Raw genomic sequence first — 22,879 nt, forward strand, 5'->3', positions numbered from 1 at the left:
AGTCTTAGATATATCCACCCTCTCGTGACTCTCTTTTGATGCTTTCTACCACTTACTCCAATCTCCTTGGTTACGACACGGTGTGTAACTTAGAAGAGGAGGTATTCTATTTATAAAGGGGGGGGGAAGGATTTTATTGTTAAAAATAAATTAGACATATGAACCATGAGTATACAAGACTAATATTAATATATTTTCATATTCCTTCATAGGATCTTATATTTACATGATATTTATCGCAGGATATTTGCTTTATAGTATCGTTGTCAATGGTTCATAGTCGAACGATTTTATTTGGGTGTAATTGCTTTATTTATTTATTTTTTTGTATTATAGTGCGCTAATCAAGAGTTTTATTTTGAAATGGAGCCCAAATTTTATGGAATCTTGAAATATATTATCTGAATTTCTTACCAGATTGTGATACATTCATGAAAGTATTTCAGCTAAAACCAATAATTTAAATGATAATTAAGTACTAAAAATAATTAAGACAACAGCGGGTGCTCAAAATATTCTTTTATTTTAAAATTTAAGCCTGGTTTTGGAATTTCTCAAAAATTAAGATGAACTATACAAACAATAACATATAAAATTTCATTGTAATATTTTTTTTATTTTTGAAATATGGGTGCAGATATAAAATTTAATAACAATGTTTAGCCTTTATAAGTATTTAAAACATATATAAGTAACATAAGTATATAAAAGGATTCTAGACAATATTTAAAAAAAGATACTAGGCAATAAAAGATAAATTTTTCTAAGAATAAGATTAAGCTATTTTTTTTAACCTTAAAACTTAATGCAGGCCAAAATATTTGACCTATAGCTTACAGCATTTTTATTATTGCAATCTGCAGGTTAAAAATTTGCGACTTGGAGTACCTATTGTGAAGCTTTATGATTTAATTAAATAAAAGATTTATTTAAGAATAAACAATGGTTTTGGCCGAAAATAAAAATAATAGCGATTTTGACGTTATTTTAGGGTTCTTTTCAAATAAATAGTAAAAATATATAAATAATTATATAAAAATAACCCTGATTTTAGTGGTTTTATTTGTTGAGCAGAGTTAATGCCAAAGTCATTAAAATAGTAGCTTAATGAAAAGAAAATTGCTTCATGCACTCATTATATAGGCAAAATAATTTAATGTATTCAAGAATTTGATAAACAATGCTCAATCTGATAAGATTAGTATCATACTCATTAAAATTAATCCATGCTCTTATTATATAAGCAATATAATTTCGAACACTCAAGTGTTCGACGAATAATGCTTGATCTGATAAAATTAGCTCCATCCTTCCTAAAATCGTAGTTTATGGATAATTCCATCATCTGCTAATTAAATAGAACGAAAAATTTTAAAATTCTTTCAATTTTATTTAAATTATTAATAGCGTATTGTCATTATGACTCTTAAAGACAAAATATGAAATTTTTTTTTACTGAAACGAAACCTAAATTGGACTATAATTCTATAAGCAATTTTTATAAAGATGCTGACAAAATCCTTCTATTTCATTTAAATTATTCTATATATATATATATATATATATATATATATATATATATATATATATATATATATATATATATATATATATATATATATATATATATATATATATATATATATATATATATATATATATATATATATATATATATATATTATAATATGATAAATATTATTGCTATAAATTATAAATTATTATATTATTAATTATTATTGATAATTATTATATTACTAAGTATTATTATTAATTATTATTAATATTGATGCATAATGTAAATTTTTATTTACTATTCTGCTGAATATTTCCCCTCAATATCTTGATAAGAAAAATATTAAATATGCTTATTGTCTAAAAAATTTTTCTTCAGCTTAAATTAAGCTGAAGAAAATACATTAAAATAAATTTTTAAAATAAATTGATAAATACATTAAAATAAAATAAAATCTTGAAAGCCATCTACATAGAAAGATGGATTCACACACATATTTGAATATCAAATAAAAATAAAAAACAAGCTGCACCTGATAGTTTTCTTACAACTTCTTTGATGTCAATTTGCAGCTGTTCACATTCGTTCGCACAAAAAAAGGGGGGGGGGGGCAGTTGGATTCGAAAGAAGGTCGAACAAAGGTATTCAATGTTTACGATTTGAAAAGCAGATTGTGAAGAAACTGCTCGACAAATATTTTTTATAACAGACAGACATAAGAGTCTAATTCTTTCACTGCCTTGTAAGTAGTCTTAAATAGACTGTTCCAATTTAAAATTTGTTTACTCAGGGAAAAGGTATCAGAAATGTTTACGGGGGTACATTTACTTAAACTTTATTCTTCGTAATATGCTTGTCGTTTGAGTGTAAATTTTATTTTATAGTGATTATTATGGGATATAATTCTATTCCTATGTCATTTAATATATTATTTATTCATTTATTTAATTCTTTTTATGCCTCTTTCCTTCAAACATTTGACAATATTTCTTTCATTTTAAAATGCCAAAAATGATAAAGATTCAGTTTAACATATTTTCTTTAAATCAAACTGTTCAATTTTATTTTTTTATTTCCATGAACCCATTTGGTGTCACAAGATACTTTTAATTATATCCTTTTGCATGTTTGTAGTTGTATATATATATATATATATATATATATATATATATATATATATATATATATATATATATATATATATATATATATATATATATATATATATATATATATATATATATATATATATATATATATATATATATATATATATATATATATATATATATATTTCATATATCGTCCGCTGTTTTCAATATTGATTCACTTGATATTTATTATGTTTTGATTATTTTTATTTTAGTAGTTTCTGTGTTTTATATATAAAATTGTCAACAATTAATGTCTTTTTTATCTTTTCCTACCTATTCTTATGAACTTTTACGTTTAACCTGTGAACCGGGTATGACGAAATATTTTAATGTAAAACGAATTGAATATAAGTTAATTATCCGGTTAACAGGTAAATTTAGAATGTAATAACTGCTGACGACGACACGAGGGTTTTGTGACACTTTTTTCCTTTTCGGTTATTAATTGGAATGATCTTTATGAAGAGGGATGCGCAACACCAAATTAGATACTATACTAATTATTAATGCACAGTTTATCCGTATTATATTAAATAAAATAAAATTGTTTCAATTATTACTGACATTATTTCCTTATGGTTAATATATAGTGATTTTATTTGTTTGTTTCAGTACAAAAAAGCTTACCACTGCTATTAATGACAACAACAAGTCCGGAGCTTTCTTGCCGGCTGCTGATGACCATGTCTTCACTGCGCATGTTGGTAACATTGAAGAGTGTGGAGACACACTTAAGTCGCATCTCGCTTCTTTGGAAATGCCTTGGTTGGACAGTGAATCTCAAGCCAAGGAGCGTCGACTCTTGACCATCAGGATATCGGATGGGAAGATAGTGTCTCAAATAATCTCGGTTAGCCTGTGAAGTAAAACAGTTATTATTTTATATATAACAGTTATTATATATATATATATATATATATATATATATATATATATATATATATATATATATATATATATATATATATATATATATATATATATATATATATATATATATATATATATATATATATGTAATGATATTTTAACTTTAATTTCAATTTAATTAATTTCCAAGGTTTTATCTCAATTTAGCCCATAGTAACTTCATTCTAAAAATATTCTCTTATTTCGTGATCCAATTCCACTTTCTCTACTTAATTAATTTAAGAGTAGCTTTGTAAAATTGCTGAATCGAGTAAAAGCCTAATATCCCACACTCCGCGTGAAGGGACAAATACCGCTGACGAACCGCAATCTTTTTTAAAAGATCCATGTGCTTCCCCTACCTCTTCGACGCGTGTAACAAAAAATTCTGTCGAAATCTTAATGATATATTAGCACTGTAAAGAAATATTTTCCCTATCAAAATCTCAGGTTATATAAAACCAGGGATAAAATGTTCAAGAGCTTTTCCTCATTTCTGTCTGTGTCGTTCTGTATGCTCATCGCTTGTATATGCCTGCTTCTTCAAAATGAAATAAAACAACGTCACGAAATCAAAAGCATCTTCAGTGTCTTCAAACTGTATTCTGCTTCACATAAAATAATGCTTATATATATATATATATATATATATATATATATATATATATATATATATGCTTATATATATATATATATATATATATATGCTTATATATATATATATATATATATATATATATATATATATATATATATATATATATATATAAATATAAAGTGATTGTGTGAAACTTTAAAGTTAACATTAAGTCCAGCGACAACATCTACTCGGAATTGAAAATCGGTTCTAATATCTTTTCTCCTAATTTTAGAAGAAATTAATCAAAATCCAAGTATAGTGGTACAGGCTTACAGCAATTGATAGAAGAAAGAACGAAATTTAATGAAATTTCCTTTTTAATATTAGAACAATTTTCATTATAATTAAGACATAAAGGATTCAATTAAAATCATTAAGATAATTAAATGTATTTATACAATCAGGTATTGAGGAACATGAATCAAAGGAAGAAGATCGAGTTCGATACATAGTTATATTGTTAACCAACATTATTCTAAAACTGATAGACCCTCAGGCACTTAATTTGCAGTGAAGTTCAGTAAGTTGTGATAGAGCTATTCAGTCGTAAATATTGGAACAATGCCAGATTTTAACTTCAGGGGCATTATTAATTATTTTAACAAGTTTGAATATGATAAATAATTCAATTATTTAGTAAAGGGATTTATTTGTCGTTTTCTGTGTTTGAAAATTTTGTATTAGTGTTGATGATATATATATATATATATATATATATATATATATATATATATATATATATATATATATATATATATATATATATATATATATAGATAGATAGATAGATAGATAGATAGATAGATAGATAGATAGATAGATAGATCGATATAATTTTTTTTAAAGGCGGATATGTAAAAAGTAAACTGACCTGGGCGTGACCATCATTAAATGATAGCAGTGATATGATACTGCATTTTTAATTTTTTCGTTTTAAATTTGTATTTGTAACAATATTTAGTAGCAACCCTGTAGAAGCTACAAGACCACATTAGTTAAAAAAAGGTGCCATTTTTGTCTTTATCATGACTCACGGATTTAGATAATTATGTCCACGCTAATGCGATTAAAACCACCACCTTAAAGATGCGCGAAATTCTTTAAAATAAATGGCAACCATCTATTGGAAAAAAAGCATTATGGCTATTCAATCAACCCACTAGAATTCATTCATATCAATCATATTTGTTATAAAATAATTTATTTTTGATGCATGCAAATTTCAATTTTTTTTTCTATTCTGTATTTCGAAAATAGTTATTTTTTAAAAATGTGTCCTTAAAAGAGCATTGTAAATTATATTATTTAGTATCATAAAATATAATATATAGCAAATTTCTGAAATAACGTGCGCTTGAACACGTGAGGAATATCTGAAATCTCTTGGTCACGGAGAAATAATTTGATGACGCATTCTTCATATGCAAATTCAAAACATTCTTAAATTATTATATTTTTTGTAAAGGGAGAAAGGTGTGTCAAACATCAAACAATAATGTAGATCAGTCAAACATAAAAGTGTTCTTTCAGTAAAGACAGTGAATTTATGGTAATCTTTAGCTGGATGACATTAGAAAAATCGGCTAGTGATAACAAGGAATAAGTTGTACCATTTCAAGGAATAAGCTGTACAATAAGTAGTTAGACCTACGGTTGTTGCCACATTTGATATACATATATCTTTCAGTGGGAATGTGCAAAGGAGTAATTTCTTTTTTGAAATTTTATTCAATTAAAAAGGAAATGAAATTTTGGCTTTCAGATATGATAACTTCTGAAAATATTGCTGAAAAATAAATTTTATGTCATTTCAAAATTATTAATTAACAAAAATTAAAATCAGATTGTCTTCAATACTTCAACAAATATTCTTTTATTGAAAGCTAAACAATAACGATTCTGTTTAATATATGAGTAGTTTCAAGATGGAAAAAAAAAAAAGAGAGGTTATAAGATGAATAAAAAAAGAGAAGATACAATATGTGAATTTTAGAAGATATGAACTAAGTTCTAACAGCATTATGACGTTATGGGATATATCTCATTTAGAAATGTTAATCTGTTCAATGATCAGAATTAAGAGAATTAAAATAACACGCCTTTAATGTTTAACAATTTAGTTGAAAAGTAGACATGAAGTTATATCTAAACGAGTTATCCGAAATCAAATAAAAGCAGTATTTCCGAACGAACCAGTTTGCCATCTGAGACAAGTAGTAAAAAAATAAAGATAATTTCGCATCTTTAACAATTATTTGCTCATATATTTTAAAAATCTGAGTTTGGAATATATGTTTTAGTTCAAATATACAAATTCAACATTCTTTATGTATGCAACCAAAGTTTATGATCATATTAGGTTTAGTTGCATTAACATCCCGTTTCAAAGCACCTGAGGCGACACCTGAGCTGGCACTCCCCTTTCCAAACTCTCTCACCTCACCATCGGGAGGATGTGTGGCCCCGACGGATTTAACGTGCACCAGACCCGATTACACGACGGGTTTTCGGTAGAATCGCACTTCGAACCTTCTAGTTCCGAAGGCAGGACCTTACAACCAGACCACCGCGACCCTATGATATTTTAAAATTTTAATTGTAACGTTTCCTAACTTCTTAAATTTTTATTTTTTAGCATTTTTATTCTTTGTATCACATTAATTTTTCAAACTTTATTGAGGATAAATTTATAATATTTAAAAAATAGTTAAATTAATCGTTTAAAATTTTTGAGAATTTTTTAAAAAAAAATTTCCTTAGACATAGAGGAGCATGATAAAATAAAGAGCAACCGGAAAGCAGCCTTCGGAAGCTACTGCATCTCCTTTCTGTGGTAACGCGAATACGACATCATCATCATCAACTGAAAAGCAGCATTGCTTTATCATTTTTCTGGAAACAAAAATACATCAATCAAGTTGACAAAACTTCAAAAACAGATTCTTTATTTACAATAAAGCATGCACTTCTTTACACATAAATGCTTTTCAAATTGGAAATTTACACTTCTATGCAAAAATATGGATAAAGTAAACCAACTACAAAAATCTGTATTGTTTTGTCATTTTAATGGATATAAATACGTTCTTTCAGGCACTAACATTTTGATTAATTGGGGAAATTTAGCAAATATTTGCTTAATTAATTTCCTGTCAAGCCTATATTTGCTAAATTGGAGCTTATTAATCAATCTAATTATAGTTTAAAACTTGGTCAAAATATTTTATTATTAAATCAGAAAGTCACTGATAATTTTATTCTATTTTAAACCACTTGATATCCCTACTAACGTACCATATATCCCCTGAAAAAAGAGTTTTAAAATTTAAAAAAAAATGTAGAATTATCTGCAAATAATATTACCAAAAGATCTTTTGTAATGTTATTTGAAGAGAATGTCGTTTGAATGTTATTTAAATGTTATTTGAGTGCAAATAAAACCACAAAGACCTGTTTTCTCTGCACTCTCTTATATATTAGCATGAAATAGTGTGTTTGATTTTTATTTTCTTAAAACAGGGAAGAGAAATGAACATGCCTTTTGGAATTATTTCACTCTAATGATAGGGATGTAGATATTTCATTAACTAGTTATAGTATTTTTAAGTTATTTTTTTTATTTACAGGGAAAGACTGGCCAACATGCAACCACAGATTAAGTTCAAAATCAATAATATTATTGTCACGAAGTTGTAAAGAACTATGCCGTTAGTTTAAATAAACAATTAGATTTATTAGACCGAAGAAACTCGCAACACCACGAGACTGAGAACTTAACCATCACTGACGGGGCTCAGCTTTTATACATATCCAGAATGCTCGGGAACAATCCAATTTGAATATTTAAGAAAGATCTAGAACCTTCCAGTTCTTAGATAAAAGAAACGTAACATTTTAAATAAAAGAATTACAGTCTTTGGATAAAACATTGTGGCTGGGATTCAAACTACGGATTAATTAATCAGAAATGAGATGCTCTGCCAAGCCTAGGCGATTGCTGGTTACTCCGATTTGTGGGGCAATATTAAAAAAATTCATCCACGACTCAAATGCATGAATTTTTTTGAACCTCATTCATTTTGAATTTTTTGAAACCTCAGCAAAATTTGATACAGCTGGATTATAATAACAAAATCATATGCTGAATTTTCCTATCTAGTTTATTGCGTTTTTTCATTCATTGTGTTCAAATTAATATTGACGGACGCTCTATATATATATATATATATATATATAATGTTATTTCGAATCCTGTCGGCTAAATAATATGTAACATTATTTGTTTGAAGCAGAGTGCAGGTTCCAAGCAGTGAATAGACATTTTATATTTTTAATTTCGTTTTATTCTATCTCGGGAGGTTTTATTCTAACTTGGGAGTACAAATGAAGTATCACTTTCATTTAATACGTAGTACTGATGGCGCATTAGTTTTAGAGAGGATTTAATTAAATCGAAAGTGGAATTGGATCACGAAATAAGAGAATATTTTAGAATGATGTTACGATGGGCTAAATTAATATAAAATCTTGGAAATTAATTTTGATTAAATTAAGAGTTTAAAACACACACACACACACACACACACACACACACACACACACACACACACACACACACACATACACACACACGCACACACACACACACACACACACACACACACACACACACACACACACACACACACACACATATATGGCTTGTTGTGTTTGTTTATCATTAATCGCATCTAGAGGAAAACAGACAGACTCAAAATATTTTTTCTCTTTAACCCAGGATGTTAGAATGTGAAATCGGAAAAGCAAATATATGACAATTATGGTACTTAAGTGAAAATTTTGCTCTTAGTAATCATCTTGATGAATCATATTTAAAGTATTCAGTTTTTAAAGCAAGATGGGGTCTTGGGAAACGCGTAGACTCTTTGGTTTTTCACCTTCTTTTTCAACAATGAGACAATCGCAAGTGGCATGACAAATGATTTGCACCTAAACATAGAAAATGCAACCTCGGAATTAATCAACGTGTATAATAAATATAATTCTATAACATATCATATGAAAAGAAAAGGAAAAAGGAAAAAAAAATCCCCAATTTAATCCTAATGAATTATTATCTGATGAATATTTAATATATCCTACTTCACAGATATTCCGATGAATAATTGTTCTAAAGAATTATCTCTTCATACCTGAAGCAATTTTACAGTCGCTCGAGCTCAGAGAAGATCTCAAAATAGATATCCTTTCATAGATGTTACGTACGGGGGGAGTCGTCTTTTCGTGTTGCTCATGGGACCAGAGACCAGGATTTCGTGTATATGTTTGTAATGCCATCATCTTACTGAAAATTTTGTCGTTAATTTTTGAAAGAAATCTCTAATAGTAGATAGTCTTTTAAAATATTTGTATTTCTAATATACCACAGTGTTTGGTTTATTTGTCATGCCAACTGATTTGCGGTGTCTATAATTTATCTGCATGCCACCCTCTGCCCCAAACTGGGGTGGTATAGCTAATTATTTCTCTGAGAATAGATTGGTAAAACTGTAATTCATTTACTGATGAGAATTTGGAAATGTTTTTTCCTAGTAAGGCGTAGAGTTGCACTTCAGTCATCCTATATTTTCATTTGCTTAAATAGTTTTTCTTGAATTAATAGTACCACTATTTTATCTAAAGAAAAAATTGAATTGGTTGCTAGAGTATATTTTGTACGAAAACATGAATTTATGAAGCTGATTCGGATTGTGCGTTTATTTAAAAATGATATTTAAAACCAATTCTTAAAAATAATTTTTTAAAAAATTCTGAATTAACCTATTTCATACAATATTGAGTAATCCAATATTAATTACTGTTTTAATAAAAACATTATATTACATTTATATGTTTAGTAACAAATAAATAAAATAGCTTTCAAATAATTTAAATTGCAATATTTGTATTTTCTCACATGTGCCTTCTGTCAATTTTCTATTAATATTTAAAGCACTGATTTAAAAAGAAGCAGGCAACTTAAAATGAAACCACCTGGTTAAGAAATGAAGCAAAATAATCAATGCAATATATATATATATATATATATATATTAATAAGTTCTCATAGAAAATATGTTGTGTTTAATAACAGATCAATCAATTTACTTACTTATATAACCTAAAATATATGTGCTGTATATGATACTATAAGCTAAAATAGCACTTTAGACCTTGGATATACTAATTTATGAACACAGAGTTAATTTCAGCGACAGCACAGAAATAAAATATAATTCAATTATAGAGAGAAGCGAGTGTGCATCGGATTTTAACTCCCATTGAAAATCAATAAGGCGTATGAATGAAAATTAATTGCACTTTGCGCTTCTCAAGTACCTCCAGCACATTAATTAATCTGACCTGCACGCTATTGGTAGCCCATTACTCGGGTAATGGGATAATTTCATTTTGTAAGCTACTCCATGGGCAGATTCATTTCGCTTGAACTTGTATTTCATCTGTTAGAAACGCCTGCGTGAATTTTTCATGGCTAAAGTCTGAGAAAGGAACTGATGATTTGTTTTGATAGAAGAGATTTTTATTTTATAGAGCACAAAATCATAGAAATTACCTAGAATTTCGACTTAGAGTCTTTTTTATTAATTTTTATATTCCAGGCATTCTTAAATTAGAAAAAAAATATTTTTTGTATTGCATTTGTCACACCATTTGTAAACATAATAGCATATAAAACATACTTGGTACATATGCAAAATTTATCTTATGATTTTACCTCCAGAATTATAGATTTGTAAAACATTTTCGACATAATCTAACTAAAACAATTGACCTATGGTCAACCTATCTTTGTATGTGATTACATAAGAACATAATAAGTATAAAGATAAGATTAAATCCCTTTTATTAACCAATAAAATTAAACTTGGTATAAGGCATTAATACTAAACATTTAAGATTCTGTTAAATTTGGTACTAAATCCGTCTAAGGGAGATTTGTTTGTCTGCTTTACTATCTTTAAATGGATACTATAACTTAGAGTAGGAAAAATTTATTTGAGTTAAATTTATAGAATGGTGACAAGTTTTCAGTAAAATCCGGAACGACTGTAGATTCGCGCATATGGGAACATAATTAAAAAAAAATACACAAATGAAATTTGTTATGTTATTATGACACCAAAATTGTAGATATATATCAAATGTTTGATGCAATTGATGAAAAAAAAAAGGTAAAGATTAGCTATTTGATTTTGCTCTAAAATGTAACGCAAATCATGCCATATTTTGTAAGTACACAATAACTCCAAGAAAAGAACTTCCGTTATATAATTTGGGATGTGTATGTAAGTTTGCATTGTGGATGTAAATTTAAAAACACATTTTTATTAATTAATGAAGTGATCAATGTCTGCAAATTTATTATATAATATAATATCCATTAATATTCAAAAATAATTTTGCTGCTCTAATGATTGCGATATTCCAATTATTCTATTAGGGAGAAACAAACAGAGATAATAGATAATCTTAGATATATCCAATAGAAAACACTTAAAAATGATACACAGCAAATGAATCTCTGAAATATTTGGAATAATTTTATATATATTTACGTATATCAGATAAAACAACAACATAAAGTGATATTATTCTGAATAAATATTTAACATTTTGCTACGGTTTAAGGGCGTTATTCCTGTAAATATATAATCAAAGTTATTTTTAACTGTTGTCTAATAATATACTTAGTTTAGCGTTTATATCACTTAAAAATTAAATGGTACTATTTTTTGAAGTAGTACAGGGAATGATTTCAATTCAGATAAAATAAAGCTAAAATTCTTCATCATTCCATCTAATTTCTACAAAATTTCACAATTGCTTGAGCTTATATTTGTATGGGAAAATAAAAGAAAGAAGATATTTATAAATCTTAGAAGACAATCTTCTATAGAAGAGCATTCCTAAAATATATAACAAAGTGTGAAAGTCAAGACAATCCTTATACATTAAGGTAATTCAAGTGCAAGCATTTCATTTAGTACTATTACAAATATTTTTATAAGCATTTTAAAATAAAACAAATATATAACACAGAACTCAACTAGAACTCAATACAAAAATTGCGATATCTTTTCTGAAACTTTTCAACTGTTCTCAAAATCATATAGGATAAAAAGTTTCTCAAGCCTGCAATAAGGCTTTTTAACATAACTATTTCAATATAATACCTATAGAAAATTACTAAAAATATCCATTAATAAAGCATTCTAATAAATGTTTTGAAGTACAGTCCAAAAATAGACCATTCAACAGCACGATTTCATACAACACGGTGTAAAAAAAATATGGAAACCCGGCAGCAACGCGGCATTCTGATATTATCCAACCGCATGGTTTTGTATCGAAGAAATATAAACCATGTTATAGAACGCTGAATGTATTTTGTGATAATTAAAATGATTTAAATGATACCAGACCATAAAATAATTAAAATGATTAAAATTTTTTAAGTGATGACCTCTGATGCAAAGCGTCAAATTTATTTTCTCTCAATTGCTGTTATAGAAAATTAAATTTCCATTCCAATTATTGACTCGATATCTAATAACGCCGCCCACGTATGACTTCCACTTGAAATATTAATCTAAAAGAATGTGACATATTTAACCTATCTGTGTTAATTATTAATTATAGAAAATCCTCTGTGAATGACACTTCATCTGTCTTCGTCCGGGGAGAATAATTAAGGTTTGAAAGGATACTTTCTCGAAGTTGTGTTGTTGTTTTTTATTTTGGTGTCACATTTCAACAAATTGAATGCAAGTGTAATTAGTGCACATATACTATATATTCAATGTCGTATAGAAGTTAATCACCATCCTTCATTCAATTTGTGGAAAAGTTCGACTAAGAATTAAATGGAATATCGTGCTAGACATATAGTGTAGTTGGAAAGAGTTGTTTTATATTTTATTCAGTCACCAGATTTTGATGGCACGTTTCCCACCATTTTTTTTGTTTAGTGCATGAATAGCTTCAAACGTATACGATAATAAAATCAATAAAGAATTTTTTAATTAAATTTATTATTATACTAAAATTATTTTTTAATTAAATTTATTATTATACAAAAATTATTTTTTAATTAATTATATTATTATACTAAAACCGGGTTATTTTTAAAAGTTAGTTACTATATTTTAGTCTATTTAATATTCATCAATATAAATACTACGGTATCCTGCAAAGTATCGTTAAATATTTGTGATAAGAGCTACCCCAGGTAAGGATTAAAATTTAATTAAATTCATTTATTAACCGATTTTTAAGTTTTAAACTTTGAAAAAGTGTACAATTATCGAGAAAACATAAATGAAAAAAAAAAACAAAAAACAAAAAAACAAACACGCACAATGTAAAATATTAACAAATAAATGAAAATAATTGGCAAGTTTCTATATTAAGAAATTTTAAACAAGCCAGGTTAAATGAAATATGTAAATTGTGTGAAAAACAAACTTTTTGTTGAATACTTCCTGAAAACAGTGCGCTTTTTGAGATAATTTACGATGCAATTTTTTCAGTGATAAACGAGAAATGATATATGTTTGTTTTTAGATTTGAAACTTTCCGAGCTTTTGTGCATGTTCAGTTGGCTATTATTTCCTTAAAATGCGGTTGTGATACATAAAGAAGGAATAGTTTTTAATTATTAATATTACACAATTTTCGAATGAATGTAAAATAGTGCAGTTAAAAGAAATGAAATATAAATCGGGAGAGAATGATTAAAGTAAAAACGTATCGAATGAGGAACTTTTGAAAAATGTCCTTTTTATTCACAGTATATCCCTTCTATGTGCAATAAAATTGCTTAAAAACTATAGGCGTCGCTTTATGAACGAAAAATCGTGTTGTTTTTTTCCCCTGTAAAATATAATATTATTAGAATAAAAATATCATAAATTTCCGCTTGTTGGATTTTAAAGGTAGGAAGGTTTAAATTAAATGGGAAAATGTGAAGGGTAGCCGCAACTTGATTATATATATATAAAAAAAGCGCAGTTTCAATTTTGTCGTCTTTGTTTATTTTGTCATGTAAGAGTAAAATAATATTACTACAATATTTTTGATAAAAATATAACAGATATCGGTGTATATTTTTAAATGTAGGAGTAGAATTTTTTGAGAGGATTTCACTCACTGTTGGTCCCGGGAAAATCCTTAGGTCATATCGTTGTGTTTTGAGTTCCTGATTGTAATCAGTTGACAATAGAATAATGTCCTATACAGATCTTCATAGATCTTTGAGAAGTATTTACTAGCGATCCATTGCCAGTTTTGATCCGTCAGCTCCACATGCTCAAATCTCAAGTTTAATTCTCATTTTTTTTTCTTTCTTACAAATTTTAAATATTTACGAAAAATATTTCCCTAAACATATTGCATTTGAAATTGCGCTTTAATCTATTTTTAGTTTTCGTTAGAGATCCTATTTTGCGTTGCTCCTTTAAACGTGTTAGTAATGGTTTCTTTCGTTTTTACCTTTGTCCATAAATTGAAGATTTTGCTTTTATTGTCATACCAAAGACTAAGAACCCCGATTGCAACCTCTCAGATCGTTTGTCCAAAGAAGCAAAGTTTTCTTTTTCTTTTTTTCATTTCTTATTGTTATATTCTAAATGGAATTCTATTGTAATTGTTGTGAAACAAAATCCATTTTTCTTAGTTAGTGAACATTCTTTAGAAATACTGAATAGCTTTCATTAATCGGCGTGACTAATGCAAATGATTTCCTTCAAGATTCACAGAGTTTTAAAAAAGTACAGTTTATTCGATGAGAATAAATTGAATGAAATATGTGGAAGGCTTTTACAAATTGGGAAAATAAAAATTAATATATTTTTAGCATATAATTATGAAAATTAATGAATGAGAAGTCACAAATAAAAAATGAGTATGAGGTTTGAGAGATCGTTGTGTCAAATACGAGCCATTTAATAGTCACACCTAACGAAGGATTAATCTGAGAGATAAATCTTTGTTATTACGTTTTAAGCTATTCAGCTAAAACGAAGACTAACTAATTATAAATATGCAAACCTAGTGATATGTTACTATATAAATTATTGTTAATTTTTGAGTTTCTCTTTTAACATCTTCTGATACAAATAAATAAATAAATTTATTACCTCTTTGTCGTTAATGTACCATCTAAGTTCAGCTGGAGGGTGACTTTTCTGAGCAGTGCAATTTACATTGACAACGTTCCCTTCCTGGTATCTCAGCCGACCACCTGTTATTGTGGGCCCGTCCTGGCTTAATGCTAAATCACAAAGGGAAACGAAAGAAAAAGTGCATTAATGATAAGAAAAACGGGAAAGACTCAAAACGACACACCCACTCACGCACGAACACACGCATGCACCCCCCCCCTACACACACACGCGCGCACCTCCCCTCCCACACACACACGTGGACTCTCCAGTGTAATAACTTTCTACACCGTTACAGAAGTAGAAGTATTTTCCACTAGAAAAATTATTTGAATAATCCAATGAATCATATTTTATGATGTTTCAATCAATCAATTTACTTCAAAAAAATTATTATTTCTCAATTTTTTTAACACTCTTTTGGCCATGTTTGGCATATATAGTAAAATATTCCAGACATACTAATTGTTTAAATAAATTTAATCAAAGTTAAATAAGTTCCATTTTTCTGCGATCAAAAGCAACCGACTTATGAAGTTTTATATATCATTATTTTCGATCAATCACCGGTCTCATCAAGAGAAAACCATATTTCTATTGGGAATTCTTCCTTTAAGAGGCCACTGGTTTAAAATTGGTGAAAGTTATGATACTGAAAGCAAGATAACTCTGTCAGCTTATGAAACTTTCTGTGCTTCAAATGTTAGTGTGTCAAAAATATTTAAATAAATATTATTAATAGAATCGGGAAATTATATGAAATTTGCTCATTATTATTTATTTAGAAGTACAATAATTAATAAAAAACATAAAATGTAATTCTTTCAATTATTGAAAAATTTTCAAATGGAGAAATATTCCTTTCTTCAATGACTTTTAGCCATGCTCAGAATCGATACTCTAGATAAATATACAGAATTGATTACACAAATTGGGTATATTGAGAAAGCTATTTGTGCACCTTTATGCTTATTTAAGCATTTATGAATGAAGTATTTATTAGCGTATGTATAAATAAAGGGGCAGAATTTATAAGTATGTTCCAAGCACCAGCGTTTGAAATCGCGTGTAACGAAATTCTAGGTCTAGGAACTTAACTTACTCAGATTAATTAAGTCATTGATCATTTCAATTTTTTTCTATCATGAATTTTTTACCAACATCTGTACCCTAAAGTTAATATTTAGAATTTTATTGTTAGATAGTAACACTTTTTTTTCATTCTTGAATTGTTGTCATTAGTAAAATTGGTCTGTAATTTGCATGCTCTGTGACATGAATGAATAATAATTTAAGATTCATAATTCTCTCCAGGACTAAGATGCTGAATAGTACTTTAAAAAATAAAAGGGAACAAAACAATAAAGAATTTTTCTACTTTTTAGATAAATTTTTGATATATTATTTGACGATTTATAGAGTTTCCAAATGCCAAGTTGGTTGCGGTTCACAGTTTTTAGAAATTTATCGCGGGCTGTACCCTTTTCCCATTCACTGACTGTCTAAAACTAAATGTAAATCTGCTTTTTTATGTAAAGTTTTAAATTAAAATTCATCCAATTAGTATATTGTGTTTTTGACTGATCATATTCGAACGCATAGAAATGCTCAAGTGGATACATAGTCAATTGTTTGAAGGATTTATTCCAAAATTTCATGAAGGTTTACAATTTTAGTAATAAATCCAAATGAGGAATTCATGTATCTGTCATATTTAAAATATGAAATAAGTTATTTCGTAGAATAATAATATAAGTCATTTTAAGAAATGACTAGATATTCTAAGAAAAAAAACTGATAAATAATGATCAGTTATTTCATGAAATGTTTAAATATTCTGTGATATAATTGTTAAACCTTGATCAGTTTTTAAATTTATTTCATAAATGAATTTAAAAATTGATAAATATCAAAAGTTGTTTTATGATATAATTGACAAATCATGATATAGCAATGTAATTTAGTTCATGAAACTATATTATTAAATTATTTCTATGAAATAAATATTTTTAATGATATAGTTGATAAATAATTATGTTATGCATGAAACTATATCAATGATTTCTATGAAATAACTGAACTGTACAATTTAATGGTAATTAATATATTACACTACGTTTTGTGAGTCGCCGTGTACAAAGATTTATCCTATCTATGGATTTCGGCCAAAATTTCACAGTGATCTAGAATTTCGCTCTTAAGAATGCACGCAAGATTTCCTTTGTTCACTTCTTTGCGTTTTTCGGTTTTCTGATTTATAAAGAGAGATATATAATAATTTTTCCGAGCTCAGAGAGGTATAAAACATGGAGATTCTTCTAGAGCTGAAATCTATTTTTGAGATTGCAATACTTTATATTTTATTTCTTATCAGAAAAAATGAAAAAGTAGAAAGGGAAGATTCTAATGCTTTGAACTTTGAATGATCAAACAATGCATTGCTGCAAAAAAGAAAAGAATTATTTTAAGGAATTGTATTTATACCTGAAAATCGATGCGCGAAGAATAACGAATCCCGAACAATGCTAAAAAGCAGTTTACAAATTGACTTTTGTATTATACTTGAAACACCTACATTATAGTTGAAGTATTTATATTATATCTGAAATAAATAGATAGAATGTTCTTTAAAACCGCTACTGAAAATAGTTATTTTCGAATTTGGTTGGAAATCAATGAAGACTGTTTCTCTTTATGTTTGTAGGTGAATGGAAAATATCAGAAGCTTCTGCCAAGAATTGCTGTACATGCCAAGAATATCCGAATATTTTTAAGAGCAAAAAATCGTTCATGAACTTGTTTTGAATGTCTACCTTTGATTAATTCTTGGTGAATATATATTAATAAAACCTTTCATAATAATTTTTTATTTTAATTTTTTATCTTCAGATGACATTACACAGGTGACAAGTCAACTCAAAGGAATTGGAAAAAAATAAAACAATCTACTCTGTTTTTATGCGTTAATTTTAAAACAGTTTCATGGTGTTTTTAAACCACAACCAAATAAAAATTTTATCATAGAAAAAATTATACTTGAAGAGACAGATATTTTGAATTCTATATATAATATTTCAAAACGAGAGTTTGAGAAAATTAAAATAATGATGAAATAAAAGAAGTATTTCCTTACAAAAATATTTTTTTTTCTGATCCTTAAAAACACTGAAAAAAATTATGATTTTTCTTCAAACATAATTCCCCTAGGGTACAGAAAAATTTCTTCTCATTAATTTTGAATTGAAATTGAAATTAAAAGTTAGTATTCTGTTGGTGCATTCATTAGTAATTCTCCAACGATATTAAGAAACAATTTTTTGAACTCAAAACTTCTTATTAATTAGGATTTTATTTTTAAAATTTATGTTAGTTGCCAGTATTTTTTTCTCCAAAATTTATTTATCCAAACGTTTTTTATGAAAAGGATCAGAAACAGTGACTTTAAAATTTCTTTAAACACGTTTTTATTCAGGTAAAATTAATTTAATCAATGGAACGTAAGAAAAATCATTTCTATTTATAATTGATTGAAATAAATTATTTTTCTAATCTTTGATTTAGTACAATAATTAAAATTTCTAATGTAAGACTCCAACTATAGAAGAAAAAAATGACTTTTTTTTTGAAAACTTCTGGTAAATATATTGGTTAATTTTGAAGTGGCCGATGACATTTTGAACAAAATGTTTTTTTTTAAATAAACTGACTTTTTAAATTATTTTTTATTATATTTAATTATTTATTATATTATATTTAATTATTTTTTTAAATTTTGAGATGCATTATCAAACATAAACACGAAAATGATGGAAAATGTTTTTATAAATATAATATTTTTGGGGGAATTGGGGTATTTGTTGTAAAATTTAATGAAATTTAACCAAACTGATTAACACTCTACGCAAAAATACAATGCCGCAATTGTGACTGTTTTTGTCCACAAGATATAGGATCAATGGTCTTACCAAATAAAATGACCCAAAATCAAGAAAGATTTTAAAATATTGACTAAGGAAAAAAATGTTTATAAATATCCACCTATTTATGATTAAATTTTGCTATAAATGCTAATAAATAAATTTAAAAAAACATTTCGCTAACTGCAAAACTTTTGTCTCATTTCATTGTCCTATTATTTGAAAACTTTATTGTAACTTTTAGCTAATTATTTCTAATAGGTTTTGAGTTACCGTTCTAACGGTGATAGTTTTTTACGAAAAACAAATTTTTGAAAAAAATGCTGTTAAAGATGTTCTTTTTTTTAAAAGACGATTCTTATGTTCACAGGAGCTTAAAACTTTCCACAGTGATGGATCTGACTTTCCGTTTTTACTTTCTCATATTCATAGTATAGAGAAAGTACATTAATCGTCAAAAAATTCGAACTTGAGATTTTGACTAATTATGAGTTCGAAAAACCCAATTTTAGGAAATGGCCGTCTATCTGTGACAGAGTTAACTTAAAAACGCTTTGATCTAGACGTTTGAAATTTGGTATACTGTCTTTTCACTAAATGTGTAGATTTCTGTCAAATTTTGGTCAAAATTCTCAGAAGAAGTCCGTCTGTCCGGTTGTTCGAATACAATTTCGCGCGATAACTACAAAACGAAAAGAGTTATATAGATAAAATTCGTTACACAAAATTAACATCTATAGTCCAAACACCTATCAAATTTTTCGCTAAATCTAATAAGGGATTGAGCGGCTGACGATTTGTACTTTTAGGAACATATATACGATAACTCAAAGACTGAGTGACTGAAATATATCAAATTTGGATCACATTTGTGACTGCAAGTATAGTTTTGTGTCAAATTCTTATTTCAACCTGATGCGAAAAATACATCTAAAACACAAATTCGATTTTCGGGTACTATTAACCGAATGGCAGGGATTAATAGCCAGATAATTCGTCAAGTCCTACCAAAGGTAACTAACTGTTGTATGCCAATGTTATGCAAGGCGTTTTGTGGGATAACACCTTTATTAGATAGTATGCGAAAAAGGTTTGGGGAGAACTCCTACTTAATGTATTTTGTAATCATTTCTTGTTTTGTTGGGTAAAAAGATTTTATGGAAGAGTTTTTTGCTTTTGTAAGAGAATATCATTTGGAATCATTAATTAGGTCAATTTTCAATTAACGCCAATTCACTTATCATGTAACTTCCATATCCCTACTTTAATCTGTTTAAAACAGATAAAATAACTTTATAATCCAAATTAAACTAAAACACAAGTATAAAGCATCCTAGCTGTATTGAATTTAACTGTGTGAGATGTTGTTTTGCAATTCCATAGCTTGCCATCATAATATTCATTTGTATTTTGCGTTTTTCTAAGCAGACAATTACACAATTTTTGTTGATCGAATAATTTCTGAAAAACAGGCATTATTTTATTTATTATATGCTTTGGGGATCCTAACCTTATATCTATAAACCTTTACTTATAGGTACTTGCACCAATCATCAATATCTTCCAGGCGTTGACAATGTAACAGTGAAGAAACACTGCAGTAGTGCACTTTGTAAATTTTGTTGGTACATAAGTTGCCTTTGTTGTTACTTCTTATAATTCTGTAGTAGTTTTGCAATTTATCAATGTATCGATATGACAATTTTCCTTTTCCGCTGAACCTTTTGTAGATTTTTTTTAGTTTTAAAAGTAGAACTACAACCTTTTTGTTATATATATGAAATAGATTCCAATTTTTTTCTCAAAATTCAACATAAGCGTTCTTTACAATATTATATATAAAAACGCAGAGAAATGACAAAATATTACAATTATAAGACAGTTTCTGTTTGGAATGCTACTTGCAGTTTTGTTTTGTTTCAGAAATATGTTATAATATCTATAATTTTTTCTAATATACAAAAAAAAAAAAAAAAAAAAGTGGCAAGCGATTTAAAAAAAAAAAGGAATGATTACCAAAAAAAAGTTTTTCACCACTACTGCCGGAAATCGGTGTTTTGAACATAATCGGTACTTTTAACAATTACTTTACAACTTTTTAACATTTTTTTATAATAACTAAAATAAAGACGAGTATTGTAAAAGGATAACTTTTCACAGTCACTTTTTTATCTAAAATCAGCAATGAAAAGGAAATTTAGAATGTTAATAATACATTTTCTATAAACACCTGGATTTCAGATATTTTACCTAGAAATTTTATTCCGAAACAAATTGCTAAGCATTAAAAAATATTATAATGAAATAAAAATTAATGAAATAAAACGAAATTGTTAATCGTTTCTCTGAAATCAAATCACGCATTAAACAAAGTAAAGCAGCTTTCACATGAGGCCAACTATTTCGGGCAATAGAAGGCCACGCCTACCACAGGAAAATTAATAGTTATAGTGGCAAATAGTTGTCACATTGGGACAACTATTTGCCATTGTCCAATTGCAGTCACGTGATTTTCCTGAGGTAGGCGTGGCCTTCCATTGCGTGCAATAGCTGGCCTCGTGTGAAAGCTGCTTAAGAGTGTACTAAATGCGTATGCATTCTAAGAATAACGCCATCTGAGAAGGGAAAGACAATCCAATTGGAATAGTAAAGGATAAAAGTGGGCATATGCTTTAAGCTATTTCTAAGTTTAAAAAAATATTTATTAATAGTATTCAATGCAAATGTTTATCTTTTATGTATATGCTTCTCTTATGCGAATGTAATAAAAGCTTTTAAAAAATGATAATCATGTATAATGAGAGAAATAAATCAATTACTTGCGTGATTTTCAGCAATCTTTGCTTTGTTTGTGGCCACAATTTCACTTTTGGTAGTGAGGTAAGCTTTCGATATGTAGGCTCTGCATGAAAGAGTGAGAACGCCGTTCTTAAGGTGCTGAGGGACCACCACGAATCGCAGGCCTAGCATTGAGCTGAGAAGTCCATCAGTGTTGCGGAGGGGTGGCATCCTAGTCGTGTGCTGTTGAGGTACCTAGGGAAAAAAGAGTACAGAGTCAGTGATGTTTGGGAAATTTGTTATATTAAATATCAGTCGTTGTCTCACAACTCCATTTGCATCTAATGTAAGAAATGCAAAGTATGTAAGAAAACACAAAACACATATATTTATATGCCGTGTGATTTGTATATCCAACCCATAACAAGTTTCATCTCAATACTAATTAATTACTATTTTGAAAAATATAAATAAAAACACTTTTAGTATCTGTATTTGGCATTCATTATATAAATAAATTCTGAATGTATATCAGGGTTTTTAAGAGGCTAAATTTCAACTTAAAAAATAAAAACTACCAGGAAATTGCAACTTGAAGACTTTTTTTTTCTAAAATTAATGACAGTTTCTTTTTTTTTAAAATGTACTGATTGTGATCTTTAGATGTAAAAGTTTATCTTCTGATACAGAGAAATCAAAATCGTTATAATACGTCAAAAATCTGCAATGATCAAAAAAGAATTT

The 22,879-nt window shown here is 27.5% G+C and overlaps 1 protein-coding gene and 1 long non-coding RNA gene across 3 annotated transcripts in view; one reads left to right on the forward strand and one right to left on the reverse strand.

Moving 5' to 3' along the window:
• LOC129961609 (synaptogenesis protein syg-2-like) overlaps nucleotides 1-22,879 on the reverse strand; it is a 251,873-nt gene that overhangs the window by 2,738 nt on the left and 226,256 nt on the right. Inside the window, exons 5-7 of the mRNA XM_056075114.1 lie at nucleotides 22,177-22,390; nucleotides 15,417-15,550; nucleotides 3,298-3,526 (exon numbers count right to left, since the gene is read on the reverse strand). Of these exons, the coding sequence (XP_055931089.1) occupies nucleotides 3,298-3,526; nucleotides 15,417-15,550; nucleotides 22,177-22,390 (577 nt within the window). The remainder of the gene's footprint in view (nucleotides 1-3,297; nucleotides 3,527-15,416; nucleotides 15,551-22,176; nucleotides 22,391-22,879) is intronic.
• On the forward strand, nucleotides 2,192-18,302 carry LOC129961610 (uncharacterized). Of its 2 annotated transcripts, none has more exons than XR_008783805.1 (3): nucleotides 2,192-2,258; nucleotides 3,283-3,533; nucleotides 18,145-18,302. It is a non-coding gene; the product is annotated as an uncharacterized LOC129961610 (long non-coding RNA). The 2 variants fall into 2 exon arrangements; XR_008783806.1 differs by having other exon boundaries at nucleotides 3,283-3,520.

Source organism: Argiope bruennichi, chromosome 2 (assembly GCF_947563725.1).
Source record: "Argiope bruennichi chromosome 2, qqArgBrue1.1, whole genome shotgun sequence".
Classification (NCBI taxonomy): domain Eukaryota; kingdom Metazoa; phylum Arthropoda; class Arachnida; order Araneae; family Araneidae; genus Argiope; species Argiope bruennichi.